General features: G+C 52.5%; 1 protein-coding gene across 36 annotated transcripts; it reads left to right on the top strand.

Moving 5' to 3' along the window:
- The first annotated feature begins 31 nt into the window (after window positions 1-31).
- Window positions 32-26,410, top strand: CIZ1 (CDKN1A interacting zinc finger protein 1). Of its 36 annotated transcripts, XM_054521129.2 has the most exons (19): window positions 40-203; window positions 785-1,133; window positions 2,128-2,302; window positions 2,547-2,662; window positions 5,035-5,106; window positions 7,200-7,444; window positions 11,172-11,265; window positions 11,463-11,571; window positions 12,571-12,871; window positions 13,028-13,223; window positions 13,442-13,563; window positions 14,167-14,364; window positions 15,472-15,596; window positions 22,382-22,469; window positions 22,970-23,083; window positions 23,288-23,437; window positions 25,318-25,387; window positions 25,594-25,715; window positions 26,069-26,410. In XM_054521129.2, exons 2-19 carry the CDS (start codon window positions 1,049-1,051, stop codon window positions 26,276-26,278), a joined length of 2,592 nt encoding a protein of 863 aa, XP_054377104.2. In that variant the 5' UTR covers window positions 40-203; window positions 785-1,048; the 3' UTR covers window positions 26,279-26,410. The 36 variants fall into 36 exon arrangements, with proteins under 36 accessions (XP_054377093.2, XP_054377105.2, XP_054377104.2 ...); XM_054521118.2 differs by having other exon boundaries at window positions 32-203; window positions 12,571-13,223; XM_054521130.2 differs by having other exon boundaries at window positions 39-1,133.
- The last annotated feature ends 1,502 nt before the right edge of the window (window positions 26,411-27,912 follow it).

The following is a 27,912-nucleotide window of genomic DNA, read 5'->3' as shown; positions in this document are numbered from 1 at the left end:
GGTCTGCGCGCCGCCAGCGCCCCCGCGCGCCCTGCCCGCCCAACGTCGGCGCGGAAGGCAGGGCGAGGAGTCGCCCAGGCTGTGACACGCACAAGGCAGGGAGCCGCAGAAAAGGGGGACTGAATTGCTACTTAGTCCAGGAGAGGTGGCTCACCCCTGTAATCCCAGCACTTTGGGAGGCCAAGGCAGGCGAATCACTTGAGGTCAGGAGTTCGAGACTAGCCTGACCAACGTGGTGAAGCCCCGTCTGTATTAAAAATACAAAAATTAGCCGGGCGTGGTGGCCCGCGCCTGTAGTCCCAGGTATTCTGGAAGCTGAGGCGGGAGGACCGCTTGAACCCAGGAGGCGGAAGTTGCGGTGAGCCCAGATCGTGCCACTGCACTTCAGCCTGGGCGACAGAGTGAGACTCCGTCTCAAAAATATAAATAAATAAAAAATAAAAACTAAATAAAAGAATTACTACTTAGTAGCCAAGGATTGTTACGGCGCGGGGACGGGGGATACAGCGGTTGTTAAGGGGGTCCTTGGGGGCAGGACCATTTTAGGTGCAGGATAAGGGAGCAGGGCTCTCTTTTCCTCTCCTTTTCTTTTTAAAATTTTTACTTTTTTTTTTTTTTTTTGACAGCTCTTGCTCTGTCGCTCAGGCTGGAGTGCAGTGGCGCGATCTCAGCTCACTGCAGCCTGTGCCTCCTGGGCTCAAGTGATCCTCTTGCCTTAGCCTCCCGAGTAGCTGGGACTACAGACGCCCGCCACCACCCCGGCTAATGTTTGTATTTTTTGTAGAGAGGGATTTCGCCATGTTGCCCAGCCTGGTCTCGATCATCCAGCCTCGGCCTTCCAGAGTACTGAGATTACAGGCGGAAGCGCCCGACTCCTAGGGCTATTTTTTGATAGTTGGACTCGACTCTCCTCACCCACTCCTTCCTTAGCCAAATCTACTGAGAAACGACTTTCAGGTGGACTCCCCCTCCACCCATCCGAGGGCAAACTCCTGCCGGACTGTAAGACCTTGGCCGCCCTCTCGCCTGGCCTGGGTCCCTCGAATGAATGTACATCCGCCAACTGCGCGGCCCCTCCCACCGCAGCCCCGCGCGGGGCCCCAGGATCGCAGGACCGCGGCGGCCGCAGGGAGGTGGGTTGGGAACAGGAAGGAAGTCCCCCTCGATGCCCCGCGGGATGGCTGACCCTTCCGGGCGGCAGACGGACCTTGGTCTCCGAGCCTCCCCTTCGCGATGCGGAGGACGCGGGACAGAGGGTATGAGCCGCCCAGGACCCCCTTGCACGTGCTTGCGCCCCGCAGCCGCCCCCCAGCGTGACCCGTGCACTGGGCGGGCTCGGGTGGCGCGGCCGGCGGCGCCTGGACCTCCCGTCCCCCAGAGGGCGCTGCCGTGGCCGGCCCCGCCCGCATTTGGGCCTTACGAGCCCACAGGCCCCGGAGAAGCAGCGGGGAGGCCGGGAGCCCGCGGGCCGGAGCCGCCCGGCCCGAGCGTGGGGGCTGCGGGGCCGGCCCACCCGTGGGGGCGACTTGAGCGTTGAGGGCGCGCGGGGAGGCGAGGTGCGGGGCCGGGTGCGGCTGGGTCGTGGGGCTCCGCGCGCGAGCTGGCTGTGTCTGCGTAGGAGGCGGCTGGCGGGGTGGGAGCGGGCGGAGTGGGGCGCGAGGAGGTGGCGGTGGTGGGGAGAAGCCGTCCCACGGAGCTCAGGACCACGGTGACCGGGTTGGACGGGTGCCGATGTTATTGACACCCGGGGGCCGGGAGAGGGTTGCGGTATTGAAAAGGGGGTGTGAGTGAGGAAGTGATGGGCGCAGAGAGAGGCTGAGGCTGGGGGTGGGAGGATGGAGCCGCCAGAAATGGAGAGATGGAGGGACTTGAAGGAGGGGCTGTTGGCAGTGTCTGGGGGAGCATTGGCAGGAGGGTGGTTGAATCTTGCTCCTAGCAGGATTGGAGGTAACTTGGAAGGATGGGCCAAGCGAGTGTGGCAGGCTTGTGGCAGGACTGGGAATGCAGCTGTGAAAGCTCCTCAGCAGTCTCTGCGGGCTGTGGCTGCGGGGAGTGGCGGTGGATGGGAGGGGAGCAGGCCTGACCTATGGTGGGGACCCCTGGCCTTACTCTGCTTTCTGCCCCTAGCCACCATGTTCAGCCAGCAGCAGCAGCAGCAGCTCCAGCAACAGCAGCAGCAGCTCCAGCAGTTACAGCAGCAGCAGCTCCAGCAGCAGCAATTGCAGCAGCAGCAGTTACTGCAGCTCCAGCAGCTGCTCCAGCAATCCCCACCACAGGCCCCGTTGCCCATGGCTGTCAGCCGGTGAGTTCCCCCCCTCGGGGGCGATGGCTTCAGCCTTGCCACTCAGACCCATGTCTCGGAGCTCCCGATCCCCATCCTTTTTCCCAGTGCCATCCCCGTTTGAGTCCTGGAGATCACCAATTCCAGCCCCAAGGGGTCCTCTGTCTACCACAGAGTGGGGCAGAGAATGGAGGTGAGAAGCCTTGGGGAAGAAGGAAGGTCTGACTTTCCAAATAACCCTCTGACACCCCCTCCCAACACACAGGGGGCTCCCCCCGCAGCAGCCACAGCAGCCGCTTCTGAATCTCCAGGGCACCAACTCAGCCTCCCTCCTCAACGGCTCCATGCTGCAGAGAGCTTTGCTTTTACAGCAGTTGCAAGGTATGGATGGCCCCAGGCCTCTTCTCAGTCTCTTTTAGTGGTAGCTCCCTAGCAGCCCATTGCACTAAATCTCAACTCCACACAGCCACCCTGAGAGGGAGCTATTCTTGGCATCCTAGTTCACTCATGAGGACACTAAGACTCCCGGAGGTGAAAGTCCCTAAGCTGCTAATTTGAATGCAGATCTGTCTGATCGCAGGTGTGTCCTTGGCTATGGTGCTGGCTCTTTGGGCAGTGCTTAGCACACTTCACTCACATTCAGATTAGATGCCATTGACAGATGAGGAAGCTAAGAAGGGAAATCATTTGCCCTGCATCAGCAGTGGCTAAGCTGAGCCGATGCCTGGGCCTCTTGACCATCCAGATATCTGAGTGGTTGTCTCTAGCCCTGTGCATTAAGCCTATGGTCTTGTCTCAATTTCCCAATATGGAGAGCAGTCTCAGCTCTTCCTTCCAAGTGCTGCTCCTTTTTTTTTTTTTTTTTTTTTTTTTGAGACAGAGTTTTGCTCTGTCGCCCAGGCTGGAGTGCAATGGTGCGATCTTGGCTCACTGCAACCTCCGGTTCCCGGGTCCAAGCAATTCTCCTGCCTTAGCCTCCCAAGTAGCTGGGATTACAGGTGCCCGCCACCATGCCCAGCTAATTTTTGTATTTTTAGTAGAGACAGGGTTTCCCCATGTTGGCCAGGCTGGTCTTGAACTCCTGACCTCAGGTGATCCACCTGCCTTGGCCTCCCAAAGTGCTGGGATTATAGGCGTGAGCCACTGCGCCCAGCCAAGATGCTGCTCCTGATTCTACTGATAACCCCCTAAGGAGAGGTACAACCAAGATCCCATTTTACGAATGAAGAAACTGAGGCCCAGAGAGGGGTCATGTGCCCAACATTACATAACAAGTCGGTATTGATTAGATGGTTGTCACTCTGTAGACCTGTCAGGGCCACATGGATGTGGTCCTGGGAACTGACTTAAAAATGGTAAGCAGGTAGGTAGGTAGAGAGAGAACCACACACAGGGACCTGCCACATATACATATACATCTTCCTTTTTTTCTTTCCCATTTAAAAAATTACACCCTTGAGCCACGGGTTGTGGCTCACGCCTGTAATCCCAGCACTTTGGGAGGCCAGGCAGGAGGATCACATGAGTCCAGGAGGTTGAGAATAGCTTGGGCAACAAGGTGAAACTCTGTCTCTATTAAAAATACAAAAATTAGGCCGGGCATGGTGGCTCACACCTGTAATCCCAGCACTTTGGGAGGCCGACCGAGGTGGGCGTAATCACGAGGTCAGGAGATCAAGACCATCCTGGCCAACATGGTGAAACCCCGTCTCTACTAAAAATACAAAAATTAGCTGGGTGTGATGGTGTGCGCCTGTAGTCCCAGCTACCCAGGAGGCTGAGGCAGTAGAATCGCTTGAACCCGGGAGGTGGAGGTTGCAGTGAGCCGAGATTGCGCCACTGTACTCCAGCCCAGCAACAGAGCGAGACCCTGTCTCAAAAAAAGAAAAAAAAAAATTAGCTGGGCATGGTGGCATGCGCCTGTAATCCCAGCTACTCAGGAGGCTGAGGCATGAGAATTGCTGAACCCAGGAGGCGGGGGTTGTGGTGAGCCAAAATTGTATCACTGCATTCCAGCCTAGGCAACAGAGCGAGACCCTTTCTCAAAAAAAGAAAATAATTCATACTCTTGGCCAGGTGCAGTGGCTCATGCCTGTAATCCCAACACTTTGGGAGGCCAAGACAGGAGGTTTGCTTGAGGCCAGGAGTTCAAGATCAGCCTGGGCAACTTAGCAAGACCCTTTCTCAAAAACAAAGAAAAGAATAAAAGTCACACTCTTTAAAGTGGAAAAAAAGGTTAAAAATGGGGATAGGAAAACCCACAGTGTCATCTGTTGACTCACTCACCACCTGAAGAAAACCACCAGTCAGCATTTTTGTCTCTTTCATCCCATTTTTTTTCTAGGCACAGACTTGGGGATTTGTATCTGATGATTGTGATTGATATAAGTCCCAGGCTGTACCTTGTTTCTTTTTCACTGAATAGAATGGCATGATCGTTTACCATAGGATTTGATCATCTGTGTTAAGATTATTTTTAATAGCTGTTTAATATTGTACCAGAGGGCTATGCCTTTGTTTATCTAAACTTTCTTAGCTGTTTGGCTCTTTCCTTTTTTTTTTTTGTTTTTTTGTTTTTTTCTTTCTTTTGCTTTTTTTTATTTTTTGTTTTGTTTTGTTTTGGGTTTTTTTTTTTTTTGCTGTTTTAAGTAACCCTGGGATGAATATGATGTTTGAGATTGTTTTCTCACTGAGTCAGGGGGGATGGATGTTTTATGGCTCTTGATAAGTATTGCCGAATTGTTTTCCTAAAGGACTGGACCAGTTTGCAATGCCACCAGCCACGTATGACACTGCCGGTCTCACCATGCCCACGGCAACACTGGGTATTATATGCTTTTTATATATATATATATAAACGTATATATACATATAATTAAGTTGGTTGGCAAAAAGAAGCTATGTCATGAATGTTTTACATTTCTTAGAGTGCTAGTGCAGTTGAACATTTTACATTTGTCTGTTGAACATTTTATTTCTTTTTGTGACTTGTCCATGTCCTTTGTTCATTTTTCTTTTAGGTTGTTTCATCTTTTGTCTTATTGTTTTTAAGAGCTGGTTGGCTCTCTGCACATATATGTATATGTATTTGTTTCAAGTTAATGTTAATTGAACATTTACTATGTACCAGGCACATTTGTATATCTCATTGAATACTCATGAAACATTGTGAGGCAAGTGCTATTATTATCCCCATTTTACAGATCAGGAAATCAGGCTAAGCAGGGGGAAGTGATTTGTTCAAGGTCACAGAGCTTGTACTATAGAGTCTGGATTTGAACCCAGCACTCACAGCACAGCTGACCCATGCTTTAAGCTTTAACTCCTGTGCTTCCCATCCCAGCACTGGGGCAAGAGTTCCAACTTGCTTTTATCTCTTAAATACTTCCCAAGCTCTGGGCCTCCCCTGAGGGGCAGAGCTGAGTTAGATGATGTGAAGCAGAAAGCAGATAAGGAGCTGGATGTGGTGGCTCACGCCTGTAATCCCAGCACTTTGGAAGGCCAAGGTGGGTGGATCACCCTGAGGTCAGGAGTTGGAGACCAGCCTGGCCAACATGGTGAAACCCTGTCTCTACTAAAAATACAAAAATTAGCCAGGCATGGTGGCGGGCGTCTGTAGTCCCAACTAGTCAGGAGGCTGAGGCAGGAGAATCACTTGAACCCAGGAGGCAGAGGTTGCAGTGAGCCGAGATCGCACCACTGCACTCCAGACTGGACAACACAGCAAGACTCCTTCTCAAAAAAAAAAAAAAGCAGACAAGGAAAGTATGAAGTATGTAGCTCGTCCTAGAATTGGAAGCTGGGGCCTTTGGGGACACAGTCTGCAAAGGTCTCTTGAAGGAGAGACACCTATAGGGAGGTCTGAAGGGTGACTGGGAGTCAGTGGGTAGAACAGCCCAGGCAGAGGGAACAGCACATTCAAAGGCCCTGAGGCAGGATGTCTGAAGGACGGCACAGGGACATGTGACTGGAATATAGTGGGGACATGTGGGGAGAATGGCAAAAAAGGAGGCTGGAAAGGTGGGAAGGGCCAGACCATGCAGTGAGGAATGGGCTTTGCTACCCAGCAGCAGGGAGCTATGGAAGTGTTTGGGCAGAAGGGAGAGATGAACTCAGAATATGGTTTGAGAAAGATCACTGTTTGCTGCCATCTTGTGCAAAAGCTGTGGCTGGAATTCAGGCAAAGGATCAAGTGGTTTTGGGAGGAGGCAGGGAGTGGGAGTGGGGATGGAGCGGGAAAGTCAGATTGGGAAGAGGCATAGGAGACAGAGTTGATAGTATTTGGGGATGGCTTGCATGGAATAGCGCAAAGAGGGAGGAATGAGGAATACCCCAGAATCCTGGCTGGGGCGGTAGGTGGATGGCAGTGTCCCTCATAGTGACCCTGGGCAAGCTGCACCTCCACTCTGTCTCCGTTTTGTCATCGGTAGAGATAACACCCACCCTGAAACCTGCTGGGCTGAGGGACTGAGGCAGTGTGAGGAATGGGCTTAGCACAGTGCCTGACTCATAGTTGCTGCTGATAAAGGGTAGCTGGTAGGGGTGGGGGTGGGTGTCTTGTTATCCCAGGGACCGGCCCTCCTGCTGGTTCTCCCTATGGGCTGTGCTAAGTCTCTCACCTACTCTATGGCAGACTCTAAAGTATGCCTGAGGGTGAGCAGGGTTTTGGGGAATGCTAAAGGCAGCACCCCCACCCCTAGCTGGGGCAGAAAAGAGCCCTAAAGCTTCCTTCACCACCAGTGCCCAAGATGGGGCTGAGCCTCAGCTCTCGTCTCTTCCCTTTGGCTGCCCTTGGCTGGGAAGGTCCCTTTCAATTATCTGGGATGTTCCCATGATGCTCTGGGGCACTGACGCCTGACCCTACCTTCTGCCACCTGACCACATTGTGTCCCCTCTTCTCCTCTCTTCTTGCCTGCAGGTAACCTCCGAGGCTACAGCATGGCATCCCCAGGCCTCACAGCCCCCAGCCTGACAGCCCCCAGCCTCACACCCCCACAACTGGCCACTCCAAATTTGCAACAGTTCTTTCCCCAGGCCACTCGCCAGTCCTTGCTGGGACCTCCTCCTGTTGGGGTCCCCATGAACCCTTCCCAGTTCAACCTTTCAGGACGGAACCCCCAGAAACAGGCCCGGACCTCCTCCTCTACCACCCCCAATCGAAAGGTGAGTGGTGGCTGGGGTGGGGCAGGTGGGGATGGGAGTGGGCGGGAGAGGACCCTGGGTGTCAGCCCCAGTGCCACCTGCTCTGGCTCAGCCTGGGCCTTCGGACAGGTCACACTCCCTTTATGCCTCAGTTTCCTCATCTGTAAAATGAGGGGCGGGAATGGACTTGTTTAGCATTTCCCAAACTTCAAATATTCTTGTATCAGCGAAGGGATTTTTGCCATGCCCAAACACTACCAGTACTATCATTTACTTAATGTTTCTTTTTTGTTTGTTTTTTGAGATGAAGTTTCGCTCTTATTGCCCAGGCTGCAGTACAGTGGCGCGATCTCAGCTCACTGCAACCTCTGTCTCCCAGGTTCAAGTGATTCTCCTGCCTCAGCCTCCGGAGTAGCTGGGATTACAGGCATGTGCCACCTGAGTAGCTGGGATTACAGGCATGCGCCACCACGCCCAGCTAATTTTGTATTTTTAGTAAAGATGGGGTCTCAAACTCCTGACCTCAGGAGTTTGGTCAGGCTGGTCTCAAACTCCTGACCTCAGGTGATCCGCCCACCTCAGCCTCCCAAAGTGCTGGGATTACAGGCGTGAGCCACTGCACCCAGCTTAATGTTTCTTTTTAAATTATCGGTGTGGCCAGGCGTGGGGGCTCACACCTGTAATCCCAGTACTTTAGGAGGCCATGTTGGGTGGATCACCTGAGGTCAGAGGTTCGAAACCAGCCTGGCCAATATGGCGAAACCCCCTTCTCTACTAAAAATACAAAAAAGTAGCCGGGCATGGTGGTACATGCCTGTAATCCTGGCTACTCAGGAGGCTGAGGCAGGAGAATCGCTTGAACTCAGGAGGCGGAGGTTGCAGTGAGCCAAGATTGCGCCATTGCACTCCAGCCTGGGAAACAAGAGCAAAACTCTGTCTCAAAAAATAAATAAATAAAAATAAAATTATCAGGGCATGATAGTGCATGCCTGTAATCCCAGGGACTTGGGAGGCTGAGGTGGGAGGATTGCTTGAGGCCAGGAGTTAGAGGCTGCAGTGAATTACGATCACACTACTGCACTCCAGCCTGGGTGACAAAGTGAGACCCTGTCTCAAAAAAAAAAAAAAAAAAAAAATCAGCACTGCCCAGTAGAAATAAAATACAAGCCATATATGTAATTTAAAATTTTCTGGTAACCACGTTATAAAGTAAAAAGAAATGGGCTAAATTAATATTACTAACTTATTTAACCCAATCCCATATGAAACTATTATCATTTCAACCTGTCATCAATATAAAAAACGAGGCATTCTACATTCCTTTTTTAAAAACTACAAAATCTTCACAATCTGGTGTGTATCTGATACACACCAGACCTCTGACCTCTTAATTCAGCCCCGCCAGTTTCAGGTGCTCTCCCGAGGCTGTGGGGTGACTGTGTGGGAGAGCATGGCTTTGAATGAGTGAGCTTCCTTTCTGTAACATTTATTTTGAAAGGAAACATCATATCATAACCTGACATTCTAAAAACTATCTAAGTTAATTGTCATTCATAGAAGTATAAGAAATTGCTGGGTGCAGTGGCTCACGCCTGTAATCCCAACACTTTGGGAGGCTGAGGAGGGCAGATCATTTGAGGTCAGGAGTACAAGACCAGCCTGGCCAACATGGTGAAACCCCGTCTCTGCTAAAAATACAAAAATTAGCTGGGCCCTAGTGGCGGGTGCCTGTAATTCCAGCTACTCAGGAAGGCTGAAGTAGGAGAATCGCTTGAACCTGGAAGACAGAGGCTGCAGTGAGCCAAGATCGTGCCATTGCACTCCAGCCTGGGCGACAGAGTGAGACTCCATCTCAAACAAACAAACAAACGTATAGGAAATATAACTGGGGTAGAACAATGCTATAAAATCCTAAGCTATACGCTGTTGCCGGCTATAGGTTCCAGCCCACAGCCCCCTGGCTTCTTGTGTGTTTGAGAGGTGTTTACCTTTCTCCTGGCATAAGCAGGAGATCTGCAAAGGGCTCACCCCCTCCCTAGACTGTCCTGTCCCTGAAGGTCTCCGCAGCTCCTGCTCACACCCTGCTCCTGGGTGTATTCCAGGGCAGGGGCAATGCCCCCTTTCTGGCCGCTCCAGGGCGGTCTACTTCTGGAGGTGAGGCGTTTTCCTCCAGCGAGGGGCCCCGCCTCCAGCCTTCCAACGGGCCTGTCATCACAGATCTGGTCTAGTGTCTAACCCGCCCCGCCCTCATTTTTTTACGTATGGAAAAACCCAGGCTCAGAGATTGGGGTGGGAGTGGTCCTGAGCCCCACAGCTGTCAAGGTGGACCCAGAGCCCAGGCCTCCTGACTCTCAGGCTGGTGCCTGTGTTGTGCAGGGTGACAGCTGGGTAGTTTCTGAAGGGCAGAGTACAGATGTGTCCAGATTACCATTCCCTGCTCAGTGCTCATTCCTTGGGCTTAGCAGGAGGGAGGGAGGGAGGCTGCAGGCTTCTGGTGGCCTCCTGGGGTGCCTTGGACTGGCCAGAGAGAGCTGTGTGTTCATTTAGCAGACATCTGGAAGTCCCTGCAGGGGACTCCCTGGTGCAGATGATACATCTGGCCTGGCCCTCCCTGAGGTCTTGGACAGGAATTGGGAGGGCGGTGAGAGATATTAATGCAAATAATGCTCCAACCAATTAATTAAGACTGTGGAGGCTGGGTGCAATGACTCATGCCTGTAATCCCAGCACCATGGAAGGCCAAGGCAGGAGGATCACTTGAGCCCAGGAGTTCGAGACTGGCCTAGGAAACACAGTGAGACCCTGGCTCTATGGAAGAAGAAGAAAAAAAAAAGAATACAGAAATGCCATGAAAAGGAAGTGGGTTCTGGACCCATTCTGGAGTCTGGAGGGCTTCCTGCGGGAAGTGCTTCTGAGGCTCTAAGTGAAGGCCTGGGGGCAGGGAGAGGGCTGGTTGCGGGGGCATGGCTGGGGCAGGGAGTGTGCAGAGGCCAGTTTGTGCAGGGAAGGGGTGGGTGTGCAGAGTGTTTTCAGGCTTGGCCTAAGGCATGCACCAGGGCTGCAGGAAGCTATGGGAAGGCTTTAAGCCTGAAAGAAGAGACATGTTCAGGTTTGCATTTTAGAAGGACCCCACTGGGCCAGGTGCGGTGGCTTACGCCTGTAATCCTAGCACTTTGGGAGGCCGAGGCAGGCAGATCATCTGAGGTCGGGAGTTTGAGACCAGCCTGGCCAACATGGTGAAACCCCGTCTCTACTAAAAATACAAAAATTAGCCAGGTGTGGTGGCGTGTGCCTGTAATCCCAGCTATTTGGGAGGCTGAGGCAGGAGAATCGCTTGAACCCAGGAGGCAGAGGTTACAGTGAGCCGGGATTGTGCTATTGCACTCTCCAGCCTGGGCCACAAGAGTGAAACTCTGTCTCCAAAAAAAAAAAAAAAAAAAAAGGATCCCACTGGCTACTTCGTGGAAAACTGGGTGGGAAGTCAGGTCAGGAGGTAGCACTGTGGCCAGGAGAAGGCTTCGTGTCCTCCAAACCTGGGTTTATTTAACAGACAACTAGGCAGAATCCCCTAGACACCATTGTTGGGACATTTTTACTAAGATCATCCACTTGGCAGCTCTGGGGCCAGGCCCACCAGAGGTCCTCAGGGCCCTGTCATCCCCTGGAGGATGGGGGCAGCTGCCCTTGGGCAAGGGGGTATTAATAGGGGTGGGTATTGGATGTCAACATAGTTTCTGAAAGGAAGCAGGATTCTTCTTCTCAGACAATGCCTGTGGAAGACAAGTCAGACCCCCCAGAGGGGTCTGAGGAAGCCGCAGAGCCCCGGATGGACACACCAGAAGGTGAGGGAGGGAGGCTGCTGGCCCTTCAGAGGGACATGAATGGGGTAGGGCCAGTGGGCGGGTCAGCAGATGATAGAGGCAGGTGTGGGAGGCAGGGGTTCTTGGTGGGAAGGCGGGGAGCCCACGCCCCATCTCTTGGAGGTCAGAGATGCTTGCTCTTCCCAATATGAGTTCCCTCGCTCATGCCTCCATTCCAGACCAAGATTTACCGCCCTGCCCAGAGGACATTGCCAAGGAAAAACGCACTCCAGCACCTGAGCCTGAGCCTTGTGAGGTGTCCGAGCTGCCAGCAAAGAGATTGAGGAGGTAACTGATGCTGAAAACCTGACCTGGGCCCGGGTGCCCTGTGCTCTCATTCCTGCAAAGGCAGGGGTGGCAATGGCAGAGGGGGTGCACCCTTCAGTGGAGCTGGAGCAAGGAAAGGGCCTTGGCCTCTGACTTGGAGGAAGGCCTTACTTATTTCCGCACCTGACCTGGGGAAGCTCCCAGCCAGACTCTGGTGTCTTCCTTGAGACTGAGCCACCTGGAGGCCAAGCTGGATGGCTGCGTGGGAGGGGTGAAGACGTTCATCTGGGACCGTAGTGGGCGGGCCGTTTACAGAGCCAGTTGGATACATGTCAGCAAGTTGTGGGAGGTGAGAACGATCCTCCCCGGTTTATTTAGGTGAATCTGAGGCCTAGACAGCCAAAGGAGTTTGCCCAAATCCCCAGCCTGTAAGTGGTAGAGCCAGCGTTAGAAACTGAGTCTTGGGCTGCACGCGGTGGCTCACGCCTGTAATCCCAGCACTTTGGGAGGCTGAGGCGGGTGGATCACCTGAGGTCGGGAGTTTGAGACCAGCCTGACCAACATGGAGAAACCCCGTCTCTACTAAAAGTACAAAATTAGCTGGGCGTGGTGGCGCATGTCTGTAATCCCAGCTACTCAGGAGGCTGAGGCAGGAGAATCGCTTGAACCTGGGAGGCGGAGGTTGTGGTGAGCCGAGATTGCGCCATTGCACTCCAGCCTGGACAACAAGAGCGAAACTCCATCTCAAAAAAACAAACAAACAACAACAAAAAACCAAAAACAAACAAAAAGAAACAGTCTTGGACTGGGCGCGGTGGCTCACACCTGTAATCCCAGGTTTCACCATGTTGGTTAGGCTGATCTCGAACTCCTGACCTCAAATGATCCACCTGCCTCAGCCTCCCAAAGTGCTGGGTTTACAGATGCGAGCCACCATGCTCGGCCTAGTTTTGGCCTTCCTTGGGAGCCCCTGGGGCCTCTTTGAAGACATGACTGGGATTTTCTTTTGATCCTTCCTAGCTCAGAAGAGCCCACAGAAAAGGAACCTCCAGGGCAGCTACAGGCGAAGGCCCAGCCGCAGGCCCGGATGACAGTACCGAAACAGACACAGACACCAGACCTGGTGCCTGAGCACCTGGAAGCCCAAGTGCTGCCACAATTCCAGCCACGGGTCCTGCAGGTCCAGGCCCAGGTGCAGTCACAGACTCAGCCGCGGATACCACCCACAGACACCCAGGTGCAGCCGAAGCTGCAGAAGCAGGCACAAACACAGACCTCTCCAGAGCACTTAGTACTGCAACAGAAGCAGGTGCAGCCACAGGTACAGCCACAGGCACATTCACAGGGCCCAAGGCAGGTGCAGCTGCAGCAGGAGGCAGAGCCGCTGAAGCGGCTGCAGCCCCAGGCACGTTCACAGCCCTCAAGGCAGGTGCAGCTGCAGCTGCAGAAGCAGGCCCAGACACAGACGTATCCACAGGTCCACACACAAGCACAGCCAAGGGTCCAGCCACAGGAGCAGCCTCCAGCGCAGGTGTCAGTACAGCCACCAGAGCAGACCCATGAGCAGCCTCAGACCCAGCCACAGGTGTCGTTGCTGGCTCCAGAGCAAACACCAGGTGTGGTTCATGTCTGCGGGCTGGAGATGCCACCTGATGCAGTGGAAGCTGGTGGAGGTAAGTGAGCACTGGCTCCCAGCTGGTCTGGTGATGGGACAGCTCTGCCCAGACCCTTCATTCCTCCCCTGACTGGGTGCTGCCTGGGACTGAGGGCTAGGCCTGGAATCCAGGTCCAGGGCCATCCATGCCGGGGGCCTCAAGGTTCTGGCTGCAGACGGAGAAGGCAGCTCTTGGGCCTGGGGACTCTGAGAAACAGAGCACATCTGTCATTTCAGGCATGGAAAAGACCTTGCCGGAGCCTGTGGGCACCCAAGTCAGCATGGAAGAGATTCAGAAGGAGTCGGCCTGTGGCCTAGATGTGGGAGAATGTGAAAACAGAGCGAGAGAGATGCCAGGGGTGGGTAGAGGCCCTGATGTGGCAGTGTGAGGGCCACAGAGCCCAGCAGGGTGGGATGGCCTCTTTCTGCTCCAGGCCACCTCAGGGCCTCCTTTTATTTCCCCCACCGTGAAATGGGATGACAGCCCTCTGCCTAGGATGGGTGGACAGACCAGGCTGGGCTGACAGTGGTGTGCATGGGACCTCTTGCTGTTGTGCTGTCTTCACATCCGTCCCTTCCAGCCTTCCCATCCCCAAGCCAGAGCCCCAGTCTTCTCACATGGGTAATGTTGCTCTCGTGAAGAGAGCACAGAGTGGAAGCCTCTCTGTGGGGTTTGCGTCCCAGCTCTGCATAACTGTGGGCAAACCCTTTCCCTTCTGAGTCTGTTTCCCCATCTGTCATGCAAGGGGTGGGATGGGTGGTACTTTAGGCTGACCTGGGTTTGCATCCTGACTGCAGTGCTTTCTAGCTGTGCAAGCTGGGGTAGTCACCTAACAGCTCAGAGCCTCAGTTTCCCTATCATCAGGAAGATCTGATGAGACAATGTTGGTAGATGTCGAATGCTAGGCTGGCCCACTATAAGTACACAGTTGGTGGAAGCTCAGTTCCTACTCCCCATGCAGGTATGGGGCGCCGGGGGCTCCCTGAAGGTCACCATTCTGCAGAGCAGTGACAGCCGGGCCTTTAGCACTGTACCCCTGACACCTGTCCCCCGCCCCAGTGACTCCGTCTCCTCCACCCCTGCGGCTACCAGCACTCCCTCTAAGCAGGCCCTCCAGTTCTTCTGCTACATCTGCAAGGCCAGCTGCTCCAGCCAGCAGGTACTGATACAGGAGATAAGGGTGGGGAGGGGTGGGGCCTGCGTGGAATGCCCAGCCTGCCCTCCCAAGGATGCCTCAGGCTGCAATGGGCCCCGCCCCGAGCAGCCATGCATTTGCTTGGGAAACATTTCCTGACCAGCCAAGAAGGCAGGTTTTGGTGGTTTTGTTTTTTGTTTTTTGTTTTGAGACAGGGTCTTACTCTGCCTCCCAGGTTGGAGTGCAGTGGCATGATCTCAGCTCACTGCAGCCTCTACCTCTTGGGCTCAAGCAGGTTTTTAGAGTCAGTCAGACCTGGTTCATATCGACTCTGAGTAGCTGGGAGACCTTGGAAAGCGAATTCCACCCTGTGCCTGTTTCCTCTTGCATCAGACAAAGGAAAGTTTAGGGTCGGGCACAGTGGCTCACGCCTGTAATCCCAGCATTTTGGGAGGCCGAGGTGGGCGGATCACGAGGTCAGGAGTTTGAGACCAGCCTGAACAACATGGTGAAACCCCGTCTCTACTAAAAATATGTGTTGGCATGCTTCTGTAATCCCAGCTACTCAGGAGGCTGAGGCAGGAGAATTGCTTGAACCCAGGAGGCAGAGGTTGCAGTGAGCCAAGATCATGCCATTGTGCTCCAGCCTGGGTAACAGAGCGAGACTCTCTCAAAACAAAACAAAACAAAAAAAAGAAACGTTTAGAATCCACCTCACTGGGTGGTTCTGGGGATTCAGCAATGTGACATTGGAGTCCTGAGCACAGGCCTGGCCTAAAGTGAGTGTAGCAGTAATCATGATCGCATTCTACTTGTATTGTTACTACTCTTGTGCTGTGAGCTGTGTTACTCTGTGCCTCACCTGGCACAGCCTTGGAGACCTGGATGCTAACCAGGCCGCTCCTTGTCTTTGAGGCACTCACACATTCTCTGGGAGGGGCAGAAGCTCGGGCTGGCATGTACCCTGTGTCTCAGTTTATCATGCCTGCTCTAGCCTACAAAAGAGAGAGATGTGTGGTGAGAGAAATGGGCTTACAGTGATGAGGCTGGGGTCTGCCTCCCCTGGCCCCAGCCTTGCCCACTGTTCTGGGCTCACGCCCCAGGCCCATCCCTCTTTCCCTCCTGCTGCAGGAGTTCCAGGACCACATGTCGGAGCCTCAGCACCAACAGCGGCTAGGGGAGATCCAGCATATGAGCCAAGCCTGCCTCCTGTCCCTGCTGCCCGTGCCCCGGGACGTCCTGGAGACAGAGGATGAGTGAGTGGGGGATCGTGGAGGCTCTGTGTTGGGGGGTAGACGGTCTCGTCGGCCAGGGCCTGAATCTACCATCTGCAGGGTTGACCTTTGGGTTAAGCATTGCACCCCCAGCCAGGCCTCCTCACACTGTTAACTGTGTGACCTTGCACCTCAGTTTTCCCTGCCTGTAACATGGCTTGGTGATGGATATAGTACAGGAATTCATGACATTCTCTTAAGGTTCCCTCTAGGCAGGAACAGTATGACCATCCCTGTGGGAGAGGACAGGTTGTGGCACAGACTCTTGCCCCCTGTGGCATGTGTGCTAACCCCGCTGTGGGGTGATAGGCTGAGGATCAGGTTCTTTTGTGGTTGGAGGTTAGGGTTTCCCTGTGTCTCCCCCTTTCATTGTCATGGGAGCCTGTTTAATCAGAAACTTCAGCCCTCCTGGGGTCTGGAACTAGACTGGGGTGGGAAGGCCTGGCAGTCAGGCAGAGGTGCTTTCAGGACTCTGTGGGCAGTCGTAGAGGTGTGCAAGGGCTGGGACGTATCATCTCAGCAGCAGGACCATGTTAGCTAGGGCCACAGCAGGGACACAGGCTCTGTCTCAGGAGACAGCTGCTTCTCATCTCCGGATCGCTTAGTTTTAAGAAGAATCCAGAAATCCAGATTTGTATGTGAAATCTCCCAATTTCAAAATGTTAACAGCTAGTTCAGAATTGAAACAAAACAAACCCTACGGAGAGCAAATCAAACACTTTCATAGGCTGGACGGTCCCTTGAGTCAGTGGTCACGGGCTCTGTCTTGATTTTACAGAGGTCACAATTTGAAGCTTCCAGGTGGGGCTGAGGGGACAGGAAAGGCTCTTGGTTGGCCTCCGCTTGCCTGCCTTGTGTGACGGGGAGCTCTCTCTCTGCAAGGGCAGCCTGTGTCTCTGTTAGCTGTTTCTCACTTTGAGAAGAGCGTCCTTGAGTGGTTTTCTACTTGGTTGAAATAATCATAAACACAGGAGAATGATGACTCACCAAGATGTTCTTTGCTATTAGTATCATGATGAAAAAATCTAACGGGAAATGATCTAAAATACTCGAAAGTAGGGGATTGGTTAGATGATGAAAAAGCCCGTCCAGCTTATGGAACAATGAATAAATAGGATAACTGGAGAATTTATAATATGTGGAAAGGTGATGCAATGTCAAAGTAAAACAGGATTCAAAATTGCATCTGCAGAATGAGCTTGTTTGTGTAAAAATAGATCTTGTGACACAGAAGAAAACTAAAAGGACATACGTAGCACAAGCTGTTAACAAACTTCAGGTGTCGGGGATTCATCAAACCCTCTCCCAATGATATCTCTCCATGAAGTCTTCTCTTGAATCCTACTTGGCCCCGAGGCCATCAAGAACATTATGGTCAGGCGCAGTGGCTCAGGCCTGTAATCCTAGCACTCTGGGAAGCTGAGATGAGCGGATCACCTGAGGTCAGGAGTTCAAGACCAGCCTGGCCAACATGGTGAAACCCCCCCCCCAACTAAAAATACAAAATTAGCTGGGCATGGTGGTGCATGCCTGTGATCCCAGCTACTCGGGAGGCTGAGGCAGGAGAATTGCTTGAACCTCGGGGTGGAGGTTGCAGTGAGCTGAGATCGCGCCACTGCACTCCAGCCTGGGTGACAGAGAAATTCCGTCTCAAAAACAACAACAAAAAATTAAAAAATCCCTCCAGTCCCTACCTACGACCACCTCACTTTGGTCCCCAACACAAAGACATCAACACTGTCCTCCTGCATCAGTGGGGGTTCTTTGCGGTTGTAAGTGAAAAAAATTCTAATTTCTATAAGACAGAAATTAGCTTGAGCAAAAAGGAACAGTGTTTCTGGCTTAGGTTAGTGGGAATGTAAGAGATACAGCTGGACCCAGGGGATACGATTTCTTAGAGAGGCTCCATCTCTCACTACAGTGGGCACCAGGTACCCACAGCCCCAGCCTCCCTGCACAGTGACCTCCAAAGAAGGGCAGTCACCTGCATCTGCAGTGGCAGAACAGTTTCTAGGGGAAATGCTCGTTAATCTGATTGCGGTCACGTGCACATTTTTGAAGCAATCCCCTGGCCAGGGATGGGGCATTCTGACTGGCTAGGCCTAGGCAGGCCAGCTCTACCCAAACCACATGGAAATACATTTCCCCATGGAAGGCAGGGGGGTGTTCCCAGGAATGGGGCTGAAGGCTGGATCCCAATACCCTAGCTCGTGGGGGTGCCCCTCTCCTCCCTCCTCAAAGCCCACAGGGCAGGTGCTGTGAACTAAGCCCTTGCCTACCTTAGCTATTTCTTTTTTTTTTTTTTTTTTGAGACGGAGTCTCGCTCTGTCACCCAGGCTGGAGTGCAGTGGCTTGATCTCGGCTCACTGCAAGCTCCGCCTCCCGGGTTCATGCCATTCTCCTGCCTCCCCCTCCCGAGTAGCTGGGACTACAGGCGCCCGCCACCATGCCCGGCTAATTTTGTTGTATTTTTAGTAGAGACGGTTTCACCGTGTTAGCCAGGATGGTCTTGATCTCCTGACCTCGTGATCCGCCTGTCTCGGCCTCCCAAAGTGCTGGGATTACAGGCGTGAGCCACCGTGCTCGGCCAGCTATTTCTTTTTTTTTTTCCTTGAGACACAGTCACACTGTGTCACCCAGGCTAGAATGTAGTGGCATGATCATGGCTCACTGCAACCTCCGCCTCCCGGCTTCAAGCAATTCTCGTGCCTCAGCCTCCCAAGTAGCTGGGATTACAGGCATGCGCCACCATGCCCGGCTGATTTTTGTATTTTTAGTAGAGATGGAGTTTCACCATGTTGCCCCAGGCTGGTCTCAAACTCCTGGCCTCATGTGATTCCCCTACCTTGGCCTCTTTTTTGTTTTTTTTTTTTTTTGAGACGGAGTCTCACTCTGTTGCCCAGGCTGAAGTGCAGTGGCGCAGTCTCGGCTCACTGCAAATTCAGCCTTCCAGGTTCATGCCATTCTCCTGCCTCAGCCTCCCAGGTAGCCGGGACTACAGGTGCCTGCCACCAGGCCTGGCTAATTTTTTGTATTTTTAGTAGAGACAGGGTTTCTCTGTGTTAGCCAGGATGGTCTTGATCTCCTGACCTCGTGATCCGCCCGCCTTGGCCTCCCAAAGTGCTGGGATTACAGGTGCAAGCCACCATGCCCGGCCTGCGTTAGCCATTTCTGGGCAGCCTCAGACGTGACACTGGCACAAGGTGTCCGCCTGTTTGATGACCATGTTCTCTTCCCACCCCCTTTCTTCATTTGTTGTGTTTTTCTCTCACAGAGATCAAAATGCACATTGCAAAATAGAGCCAGGCTGGCATGGTAGCTCACACCTATAATCCCAGCACTTTGGGAGGCTGAGGTGGGGGGATTGCTTGAGTTTAGGAGTTCAAGACCAGCCCATCATAAGACCCGTGTCTCTGTAAACTATAAAAAAATTAGCCGGCCAGGCGCGGTGGCTCACGCCTGTAATCTCAGCACTTTGGGAGGCTGAGGCGGGTGGGTCACGAGGTCAGGAGATTGAGACCATCCTGGCTAACACAGTGAAACCCCGTCTCTACTAAAAAATACAAAAAATTAGCCGGGCGTGGTGGCGGGCGCCTGTAGTCCCAGCTGCTTGGGAGGCTGAGGCAGGAGAATGGCCTGAACCCGGGAGGCAGAGCTTGCAGTGAGCCAAGATCGCGTCACTGCACTCCAGCCTGGGCGACAGAGCGAGACTCCATCTCAAAAAAAAAAAAAAAAAAAAAAATTAGCCAGGCCTGGTGGCGTGCACTTGTAGTCCTGGCTACTTAGGAGGCTGAGGTGGGAGGATTGCTTGAGCCCAGGAGGTGGAGGCTGCAGTAAGCCTTGATCATGCCACTGCACTTCAGCCTGGAGCAAGCTGCTTTAAAGTCTGATTTTGTTGCTTGCAGCAGTATTAAGAAGATTTTACTGAGGACAGTAAATGTCCCTAAATCCCGAAATCTAAAACCTGGTACTCTCACTGTGTGGCTGATGTGCCTTTTTTGACTACAAAAAAATTTTTTTTTCTGATTATAAAAATAATTCGCTCATTATATAACGTTTTGAAAATACAAGGACACAGACACATGAGAAGATAAAAATCACCCATAATCCCATTACCCAGAGATAAACACTGTTTACATTTTGACCTAGTTCTTCTTGTGATCCTTTCTGGCTTTATACAATCTTTAAAAATAAAAATCGGAATCATGCTACATGACAACACAAACACCTTCTGTCTCTAAGCAGCCCTCCCCAGCAGAGCTCTTACAGGGCTTTATCAGTGGACATGTGTCCCCTAAAATTTATGAAAAATTGTGTATTTGCATATTTTATAGAGAGTCCTTATTTTCGCTGATTGAGACACTTTTTTTTTTTTTTTTTTGAGATGGAGTCTTGCTCCGTTGCCCAGGCTGGATTGCAGTGGTGCAATCTTGGCTCACTGCAACCTCCGTCTCCCAGTTCAAGCAATTCTCCCGCTTCAGCCTCCTAAGTAGCTGGGATTACAGGTGCCTGCCACAACGCCTGGATAATTTTTTTGTATTTTTAGTAGAGACAGGGTTTCACCATGTTGGCCAGACTGGTCTTGAACTCCTGACCTCAGTGATCCGCCTGCCTTGGCCTCCCAAAGTGCTGGGATTACAGGCGTGAGCCACCGTGCCCGGCCAGGGTTTTACATGTATTTGGCTTTTCTTTTTCCTTTTTCTTTTTTTTTTTTTTTGAGACAGTGTCTCACTCTGTCACCCAGGCTGGAGCGTAGTGGCATGATCACAGCTCAATGCAGCCTCAAAACTCCTGAGCTCAAGGAATCCTCCTCCCAAAGTGCTGGGATTACAGGCGTGAACCAGCGGTATGCCCAGCCTTGGTTTAGGAAGCTGCCTACATAAAGGATACACTCTGGCCAGTGATAGCACAGCCCTTGTCATTGACATTTGTTTGCTTTTTAATTTTCTTATATCTTTCAACATGTAGAAGTTTTAAATTTTTATGCAATTGGATCTATCAGTTTTTTCCTTTATGATTTCTGGCTTTGATGTTATATGTTGCAATGATCTTTCCCAACCCAAGATTAAATAGTTGCTCTCTCCTTGTAAAATAAATATTATTTATTTATTTATTTGTTTGTTTGTTTGTTTGTTTTCTGAGACGGAGTCTTGCTCTTTTGCCCAGGCTGGAGTGCAGTGGTGCGATCTCAGCTCACTGCAACCTCCACCTCCTGGGTTCAAGCAATTCTCCTGCCTCAGCCTCCCGAGTAGCTGGGATTACAGGCACGTGCCACCACACCCGGCTAATTTTTTTTTTTTTTTTTGTATTCTTAGTAGAGATGGGGTTTCACCATGTTGGTCAGGCTGGTCTTGAACTCATGACCTTGTGATGTGCCTGCCTTGGCCTCCCAAAGTGCTGGGATTACAGGCGTGAGCCACCACACCCGGCCCTATTTTATTTTATTTTTTGAGACCGGGTCTCTCTGTCACCCAGGCTGGAGGGCAATGGTGATCTCAGCTCACTGCAACTTTAACCTCCTGGGCTCAAGGAATTCTCCCACCTCAACTTTCCAAGTAACTAGGACTATAGGTGCACACCACCATGCCTGGCTAATTTTATTTTATATAGAGACAAGATCTCACGATGTTGCCTAGGCTGGTCTTGGACTTCTAGGCTCAAGCGATCCTCCTGCCTCAGCCTCCCAAAGTGCTGGGATTATAGGCATGAGCCACTGCGACTGGCCCCCTTTTTATTTATTTATTATTTATTTTTGAGACAGTGTCGTGTTGCCCCAGCTGGAGTGCAGTGGCACAGTCGTGGTTCACTGCAGCCTCGACCTCCTGGGCTCAAGCAATCCTCCCACCTCAGCTTCTGAGCAGCTAAGACTACAGGCATGTGCCACCAAACCCAGCTAATGTTTTTTATGTTTTGTAGAGATGGGGTCTTGCTTTGTTGCTCAGGTTAGTCTCAAACTCCTGGGCTCAAGCAGTCCTCCTGCCTTGAGGACTGGGATTACAGGTGTGAGCCACTGCGCCTGGCCTCCATTTTTAAAGTATATGGTTTTTATTTTTATGCCTGAATCTCTGGTAGTTCAGCTAGAATTCATTTTCAAGTAAGGTAGAAGGTGGAAGCAGAAGGCGTTTCTTCTCCAAGTAGACAACAAATTGTTCTGACATAACTTGTTGTATAATCTATGCTTTTCAATACCAATTTATCAGGAGCGGAATTCTTTTTTTTGAGATGGGGGTCTCACTCTGTCACCCACGTTGGAGTGCAGTGGCGCTATCTTGGTTCACTGCAACTTCTGCCTCCCAGGCTCAAGCGATCCTCCCACCCCAGCCTCCTGAGTATCTGGGACCACAGGTGCATGAGCCACCATGCCTGGCTAATTTTTTGTATTTTTGCTAGAGATGGGGTTTTCCCATGTTGCCCAGGCTGGCGAAGCTGAATTCTTACCAATATTTGAACCTGTTTAGGACTTTCCATTCTTTCCCACTGATACACTGTCAGGATGTACATCACACTACACAGTTTTATCTATTGTAGCTTGTGGTTTTCATTTTAAAGGTTGATATCCCCAGTGCTTCATTCCCCTTCCCCCTAAAGTTTCCTGGGCTATTTCTGCTTAAGAACTCATCCAGATGAACCTCAGAACCATTTTGTTAAGCTTCCCCAAGAGATCCTGTGGGAATTGCTATTGGAATGGATTACACTTATGGAGCACTCTCGGACAGCTGCTGTCTTTCTGGCGCCACATTGTACTTGCTTTGACTGTTGTCATTCAGGGAGCCTCCACCAAGGCGCTGGTGCAATACCTGCCAGCTCTACTACATGGGGGACCTGATCCAACACCGCAGGACACAGGACCACAAGGTAGGAGGGCCTGCATGCTGCAGAGGCACCCGCACTGCCATCTGCAAGTGGAGGCCAGGCAACACAGAGCCCCAATTGGAAAGTAAACGTTCCTCCTTGCCCCTGCACACCCATAACCCACAATGCAGTTTCTGGACAAGTCAGTCTTGTTTCTTCTTCGGGCTTCAGGTTCCCCATCTGTCCAGTGTAGGCCAGGCCCCATCTCACCTGCCATTCAGCCACGGGGCTCACAGGGGTTATTTGGGCAGCTGCCCTCTCTCTTGTCTTCTCTCTGTGTCTGTCCTGTCTCTGTGTTGCCATCTGCCATCCCATCTCTCAGCCACCCACACCACGAAGAGATGTGTTTGCCCACGTTCCAGTGCAGGGGTGGAGCACAGCCCGTCTTGTTACAGATATGGTGGGCCTGCCCAGGGGAGGTGAGCTCTTGCCGGGCCCCGCCTGGGTGCTAGTCAGGGGGCTTGCACCTGAGGACACTGCTTGGTTGGCCTGCGTTTTTCCAGATTGCCAAACAATCCTTGCGACCCTTCTGCACCGTTTGCAACCGCTACTTCAAAACCCCTCGCAAGTTTGTGGAGCACGTGAAGTCCCAGGGGCATAAGGACAAAGCCAAGGAGGTAACCTGAGCTCCCTCAGAGGACATGGGCCCAGAGAGGTACAGAGCCTTGGCCAAGGCCGTGCAGCAAGTTGAGGTTTATCCCAGCCCAAACTCACAGCGGGTCTGGAGGGATTGGGACTCTCAGGGGAGGGGTGGGGTGGGTAGGGCATGGCCCCTTGGCTGTTCAGAGCTGACCTGAGCCCATTGCCTACTCCCTGGGCAGCTGAAGTCGCTTGAGAAAGAGATTGCTGGCCAAGATGAGGACCACTTCATTACAGTGGACGCTGTGGGTTGCTTCGAGGGTGATGAAGAAGAGGAAGAGGATGATGAGGATGAAGAAGAGATCGAGGTTGAGGAGGAACTCTGCAAGCAGGTGCTGGGGGGAGGGTGCGGGAGGCGGGCTCGGTGTTGGATTCCCAGCCCAGGACAGACCTCATCCCACCTCCTGGAGGCCAGACACCGGGCTGGCATCTGTGGGCACTAATGCATGCCACAACTGATTACTGTCAACTGCCTTCTGCATGACTATGTAATTATGCATGATGACTAGAGAGTGGCAGTTAAAATATGCAAAGCCTGACTGAATTTGGATCTGTGTGGAGGACGGGAAAGGGAACAGTATCAGTAAAGGCACGGAGGTGGGAAACTATGTAGTGTGCAAAGAAAAAGTCAGATGATGGTGATGATAATGGTAAGACTGACAGCAGCAGACATCTTTTTGAGCACTTAGTGTGTTCTAGGCGTGTGTACCAAGCACTATCCTGGCTGAATCTCATCAGATTGGATGGCAGGGAGTAAAACTTCAGAGTCCATGTTTCCAATGCCGCAGCTACCCTGTCTCCCGTGAATGAGGAGCTGGAGGAGCTTGGATTCTTTGCAGTTTTTTTTTTTCTTTTTTTTTTTCGAGACAGAGTCTCGCTCTGTCGCCCAGGCTAGAGTGCAATGGTGCGATCTCGGCTCACTGAAACCTCCACCTCCTGGGTTCATGCGATTCTCATGCCTCAGCCTCCTAAGTAGCTGGGATCACAGGTGCCCGCCACCACGCCCAGCTAATTTTTGTATTTTTAGTAGAGACGAGGTTTCACCATGTTGGCCAGGCTGGTCTTAAACTCCTGACCTCAGGTGATCCACCCACCTTGGCCTCCCAAAGTGCTGGGATTACAGGTGTGAGCCACCATGCCCAGCCAGATTCTTTGCAGTTTAACACGTTTCCAGAGAGTGTGTTCTAGGTCAGGCCTTGGTGCTGGACGCAGGGACCCATGAGGGCCAAGGCCTGGTCCTTGCCCTCAAAGGCTGACCCAGTTATAGTCCAGGGTGGTGAGGGGCCAGCTGGGGCTGCTCATAGCCTCTGGCAGCCAAAGTGGGGTATTGAGGGGCTGGGGAGGAAGCATTGTGGGGGTGGCCTGCAGTCCTAGGCAGGGTAGTATGAGGCCCAGCTTCGTTGCTCAGTAGTCACATCATCTCAGGCAAGCCACTTGGCCTCTCTGAGCCTCAGTTGACTCTGCTCAGAAGTAACAATCTGAACTTGGACTATAAGGGAAGCCCAGGGCCCACAGCTTGGTCCTAGGAAGGGCTTAGCAAACGGGGGTGGTTGTCCTTCTTGGAAGTCACATTTGTTTGCCTGGTGAGTGGTGGAGGGCACTGCTAGGCCTGCTAGGGCTGACACGGCCAGAGTCAGATGACCTTATCTCACATCCAGCAGGTGAAATGCAGAGTCTTTGATCCCTTGAAACCCACTCCCTAGGACCAAGGTCACTGCAGTATTGGATAGGACCTGAGGGAGTTAGCAGGGGGCTCATGGTTAAGAGTGTGAACTACGGCTTAGGCCTACAGGGTTCCCTGCCCAGCTCCTCCACAAACCAGCTGTGCAACCCTAGACAAGTGAGTTAATGTCCTTGGGCGTCAGTTTCTTCTTAGTAAAATGTGTGTAGCCATAGAGGGCTGTTATGAGGATTCAGTCAGATGACACATGTCAGATGGCACACCTGGCGTGGATTATGGTGCCTGTAGGAGCAGGAGGGCTTCCTGGAGGAGGGGGCTAGTTGAACAGAGTCTAGAAAGAATAGATGGGGAAGAGCACTCTGGGAGGCAGGATCACCATGTGCAAAGGCTCAGAGAACGCCACCCACTACCTCTTGGAAATCAAGGGGATTCTGTGTGTCCAAGGGCATTGGTGGTCTCTAGGCCCCTGACCTGTGTCTGGGAGGTGTCAAGGGGAAGCCAGATCCGAGGCCCACACTTGCATGTTTTCAGGTGAGGTCCAGAGATATATCCAGAGAGGAGTGGAAGGGCTCGGAGACCTACAGCCCCAATACTGCATATGGTAAGGCCCCAGCTCTGAGCCCACCTGCAGGAGCTTCGGCCCTTGGGCCCAGCCTCCACATGACCTTCCCATATCCCAGCCATGGCATTCTGGCTGGGAAGCCTTCTCTTCTGCTCCTGCCTAGAGGGTTGGGGAGCACCTAGAGAGGGAGGGACACCTTGCTGGTACAGGGATGTGAGTGCAGACCCTGCCGTCCCATCCTACAGGTGTGGACTTCCTGGTGCCCGTGATGGGCTACATCTGCCGCATCTGCCACAAGTTCTATCACAGCAACTCAGGGGCACAGCTCTCCCACTGCAAGTCCCTGGGCCACTTTGAGAACCTGCAGGTGAGCCGGACATCCTGCCCTGTCCTCCCCTGGCCACAGACTTAGTCTTAATCCAAGCTGATCCGGGTGGCTAGTGGCCACCCCCTCTTGTGCTGGGCCTCAACCCCCAGGCACCACCCCTGCACCAACAGGGAGAGAATTAGAGCTGGGGTGGGGTTGGGCTCTTATTGTTCAAGGGGATGCTGAGTGCCAGGCTGTTAGCTCCAGAGCCTTGGCCCAGAGAGGCCGAGTGCATCACGCAGGGTCACAGAGCACACTAATACTGTCTCAGCCAGAGCTGGGGAAGTAGCTGCTGGCCAGTAGCTACCATGTAGGGAGGAGACCCTGACCTTACCTGCACCTTCTGTATCCAGAAATACAAGGCGGCCAAGAACCCCAGCCCCACCACCCGACCTGTGAGCCGCCGGTGCGCAATCAACGCCCGGAACGCTTTGACAGCCCTGTTCACCTCCAGCGGCCGCCCACCCTCCCAGCCCAACACCCAGGACAAAACACCCAGCAAGGTGACGGCTCGACCCTCCCAGCCCCCACTACCTCGGCGCTCAACCCGCCTCAAAACCTGATAGAGGGACCTTCCTGTTCCCGGCCTGCCTGGGTCCAGATCTGCTAATGCTTTTTAGGAGTCTGCCTGGAAACTTTGACATGGTTCATGTTTTTACTCAAAATCCAATAAAACAAGGTAGTTTGGCTGTGCAGTTCCCACCAGTACTTCTGTCTGGGTGGATGGGGAAGGGGGCACCCCAGCCAACTCTCAGCCAGCACCCGGCCTCTCTGGGCCAGGTGGCAGAACCAGAAGGCCAGACAGGCTCCCTGGGAACCAGGTACTCTGGATCACGAGGCACTTCACCTGTCTGAACTTTGGTTTCCCTCTTTTAAAAAAATTTTTAGGTGAGGTGCGGTGGCTCACACCTGTAATCCCAGCACTTTGGGAAGCTGAGGCGGGTGGATCACCTGAGGTCAGGAGTTCAAAACCAGCCTGACCAACATGGCGAAACCATCTCCACTAAAAAATACAAAAATTAACTGGGTGTTGTGGCAGGTGCCTGTAATCCCAGCTACTCGGGAGGCTGAGGCAGGGAGAATTGCTTGAACCCGGGAGGTGGAGGTTGCAGTGAGCCGAGATCATGCCTGTGCACTCCAGCTTGGGCAAAAGAGTGAGACTCCATCTCAAAAAAAAAAAATTTAATTTTTGAGCCAGGCGGGGTGGCTCATGCCTATAATCCCAGCACTTTGGGAGGCTGAGGTGGGCGGATCACGTGAGGTCAGGAGTTTGAGATCAGCCTGGCTAACATGGAGAAATCCCGTCTCTACTAAAAATACAATTAGCCAGGCATGGTGGCACGCACCTGTAATCCCAGCTACTCGGGAGGCTGAGACAGTGAGGCAGGAGAATCGCTTCAACCTGGGAGGCAGAGGTTGCAGTGAGCTGAGATCATGCCATTGCACTCCAGCCTAGGTGACTCCATCTCAAAAAAAAAAAAAAATTAATTTTAATGTTTATTTATTTTTTGAGATGGAGTCTCGCTGTGTCTCTCAGGGTGGAGTGCAATGACCCGATCTCAGCTCACTGAAACCTCCACCTCCCAGGTTCAAGTGATTCTCCTACCTCAGCCTCCTGAGTAGCTAGGATTACAGGCACAAACCACCATGCCCAACTTTTTGTATTTTTAGTATAGACAGGGTTTCGCCATGTTGGCAAGGCTGGTCTTGAACCCCTGACCTTAAATGATCCACCTGCCTTGGCCTCCCAAAGTGCTAAGACTACAGGTGTGAGCTACCGCACATGGCTAATTTTTATTTTTTTGAGGCGGGGTCTGGCTCTGTTGTTCAGACTGGAGTACAGTGGTGCCAGTCTCGGCTCACTGCAACCTCTGCCTCCCAGGCTTAAGCCATCCTCCCACCTCAACTTCCCAAGTAGCTGGGACCACAGGCGTATGCCATCACGCCCGGCTAATTTTTCTTATGTTCTTGGTAGAGATGGTGTTTCACCATGTTGCCCAGGCTGGTCTCAAATTCCTGGGCTCGAGCAATCCGCCCACCGTGGCATTCCAAACTGCTGGGATTATAGGTGTGAGCCACTGTGTGTGGCCGTTTCCCTCTTAATAACGTATCAGAGCTGGGGAAGTTCCTTTGGCTGGAGGCCTAGCAAGGTCAAGTGACTTGCTGAAGGCCATGCAGTTGGTAAGTGGCTGGGATT

The sequence above is a fragment of the Pongo abelii genome, chromosome 13 (genome assembly GCF_028885655.2).
Source record: "Pongo abelii isolate AG06213 chromosome 13, NHGRI_mPonAbe1-v2.0_pri, whole genome shotgun sequence".
NCBI classification, from domain to species: Eukaryota; Metazoa; Chordata; class Mammalia; order Primates; family Hominidae; genus Pongo; species Pongo abelii.
Note: the sequence above shows the minus strand (reverse complement) of the source record. Positions and strands in the feature narration are given on the sequence as shown.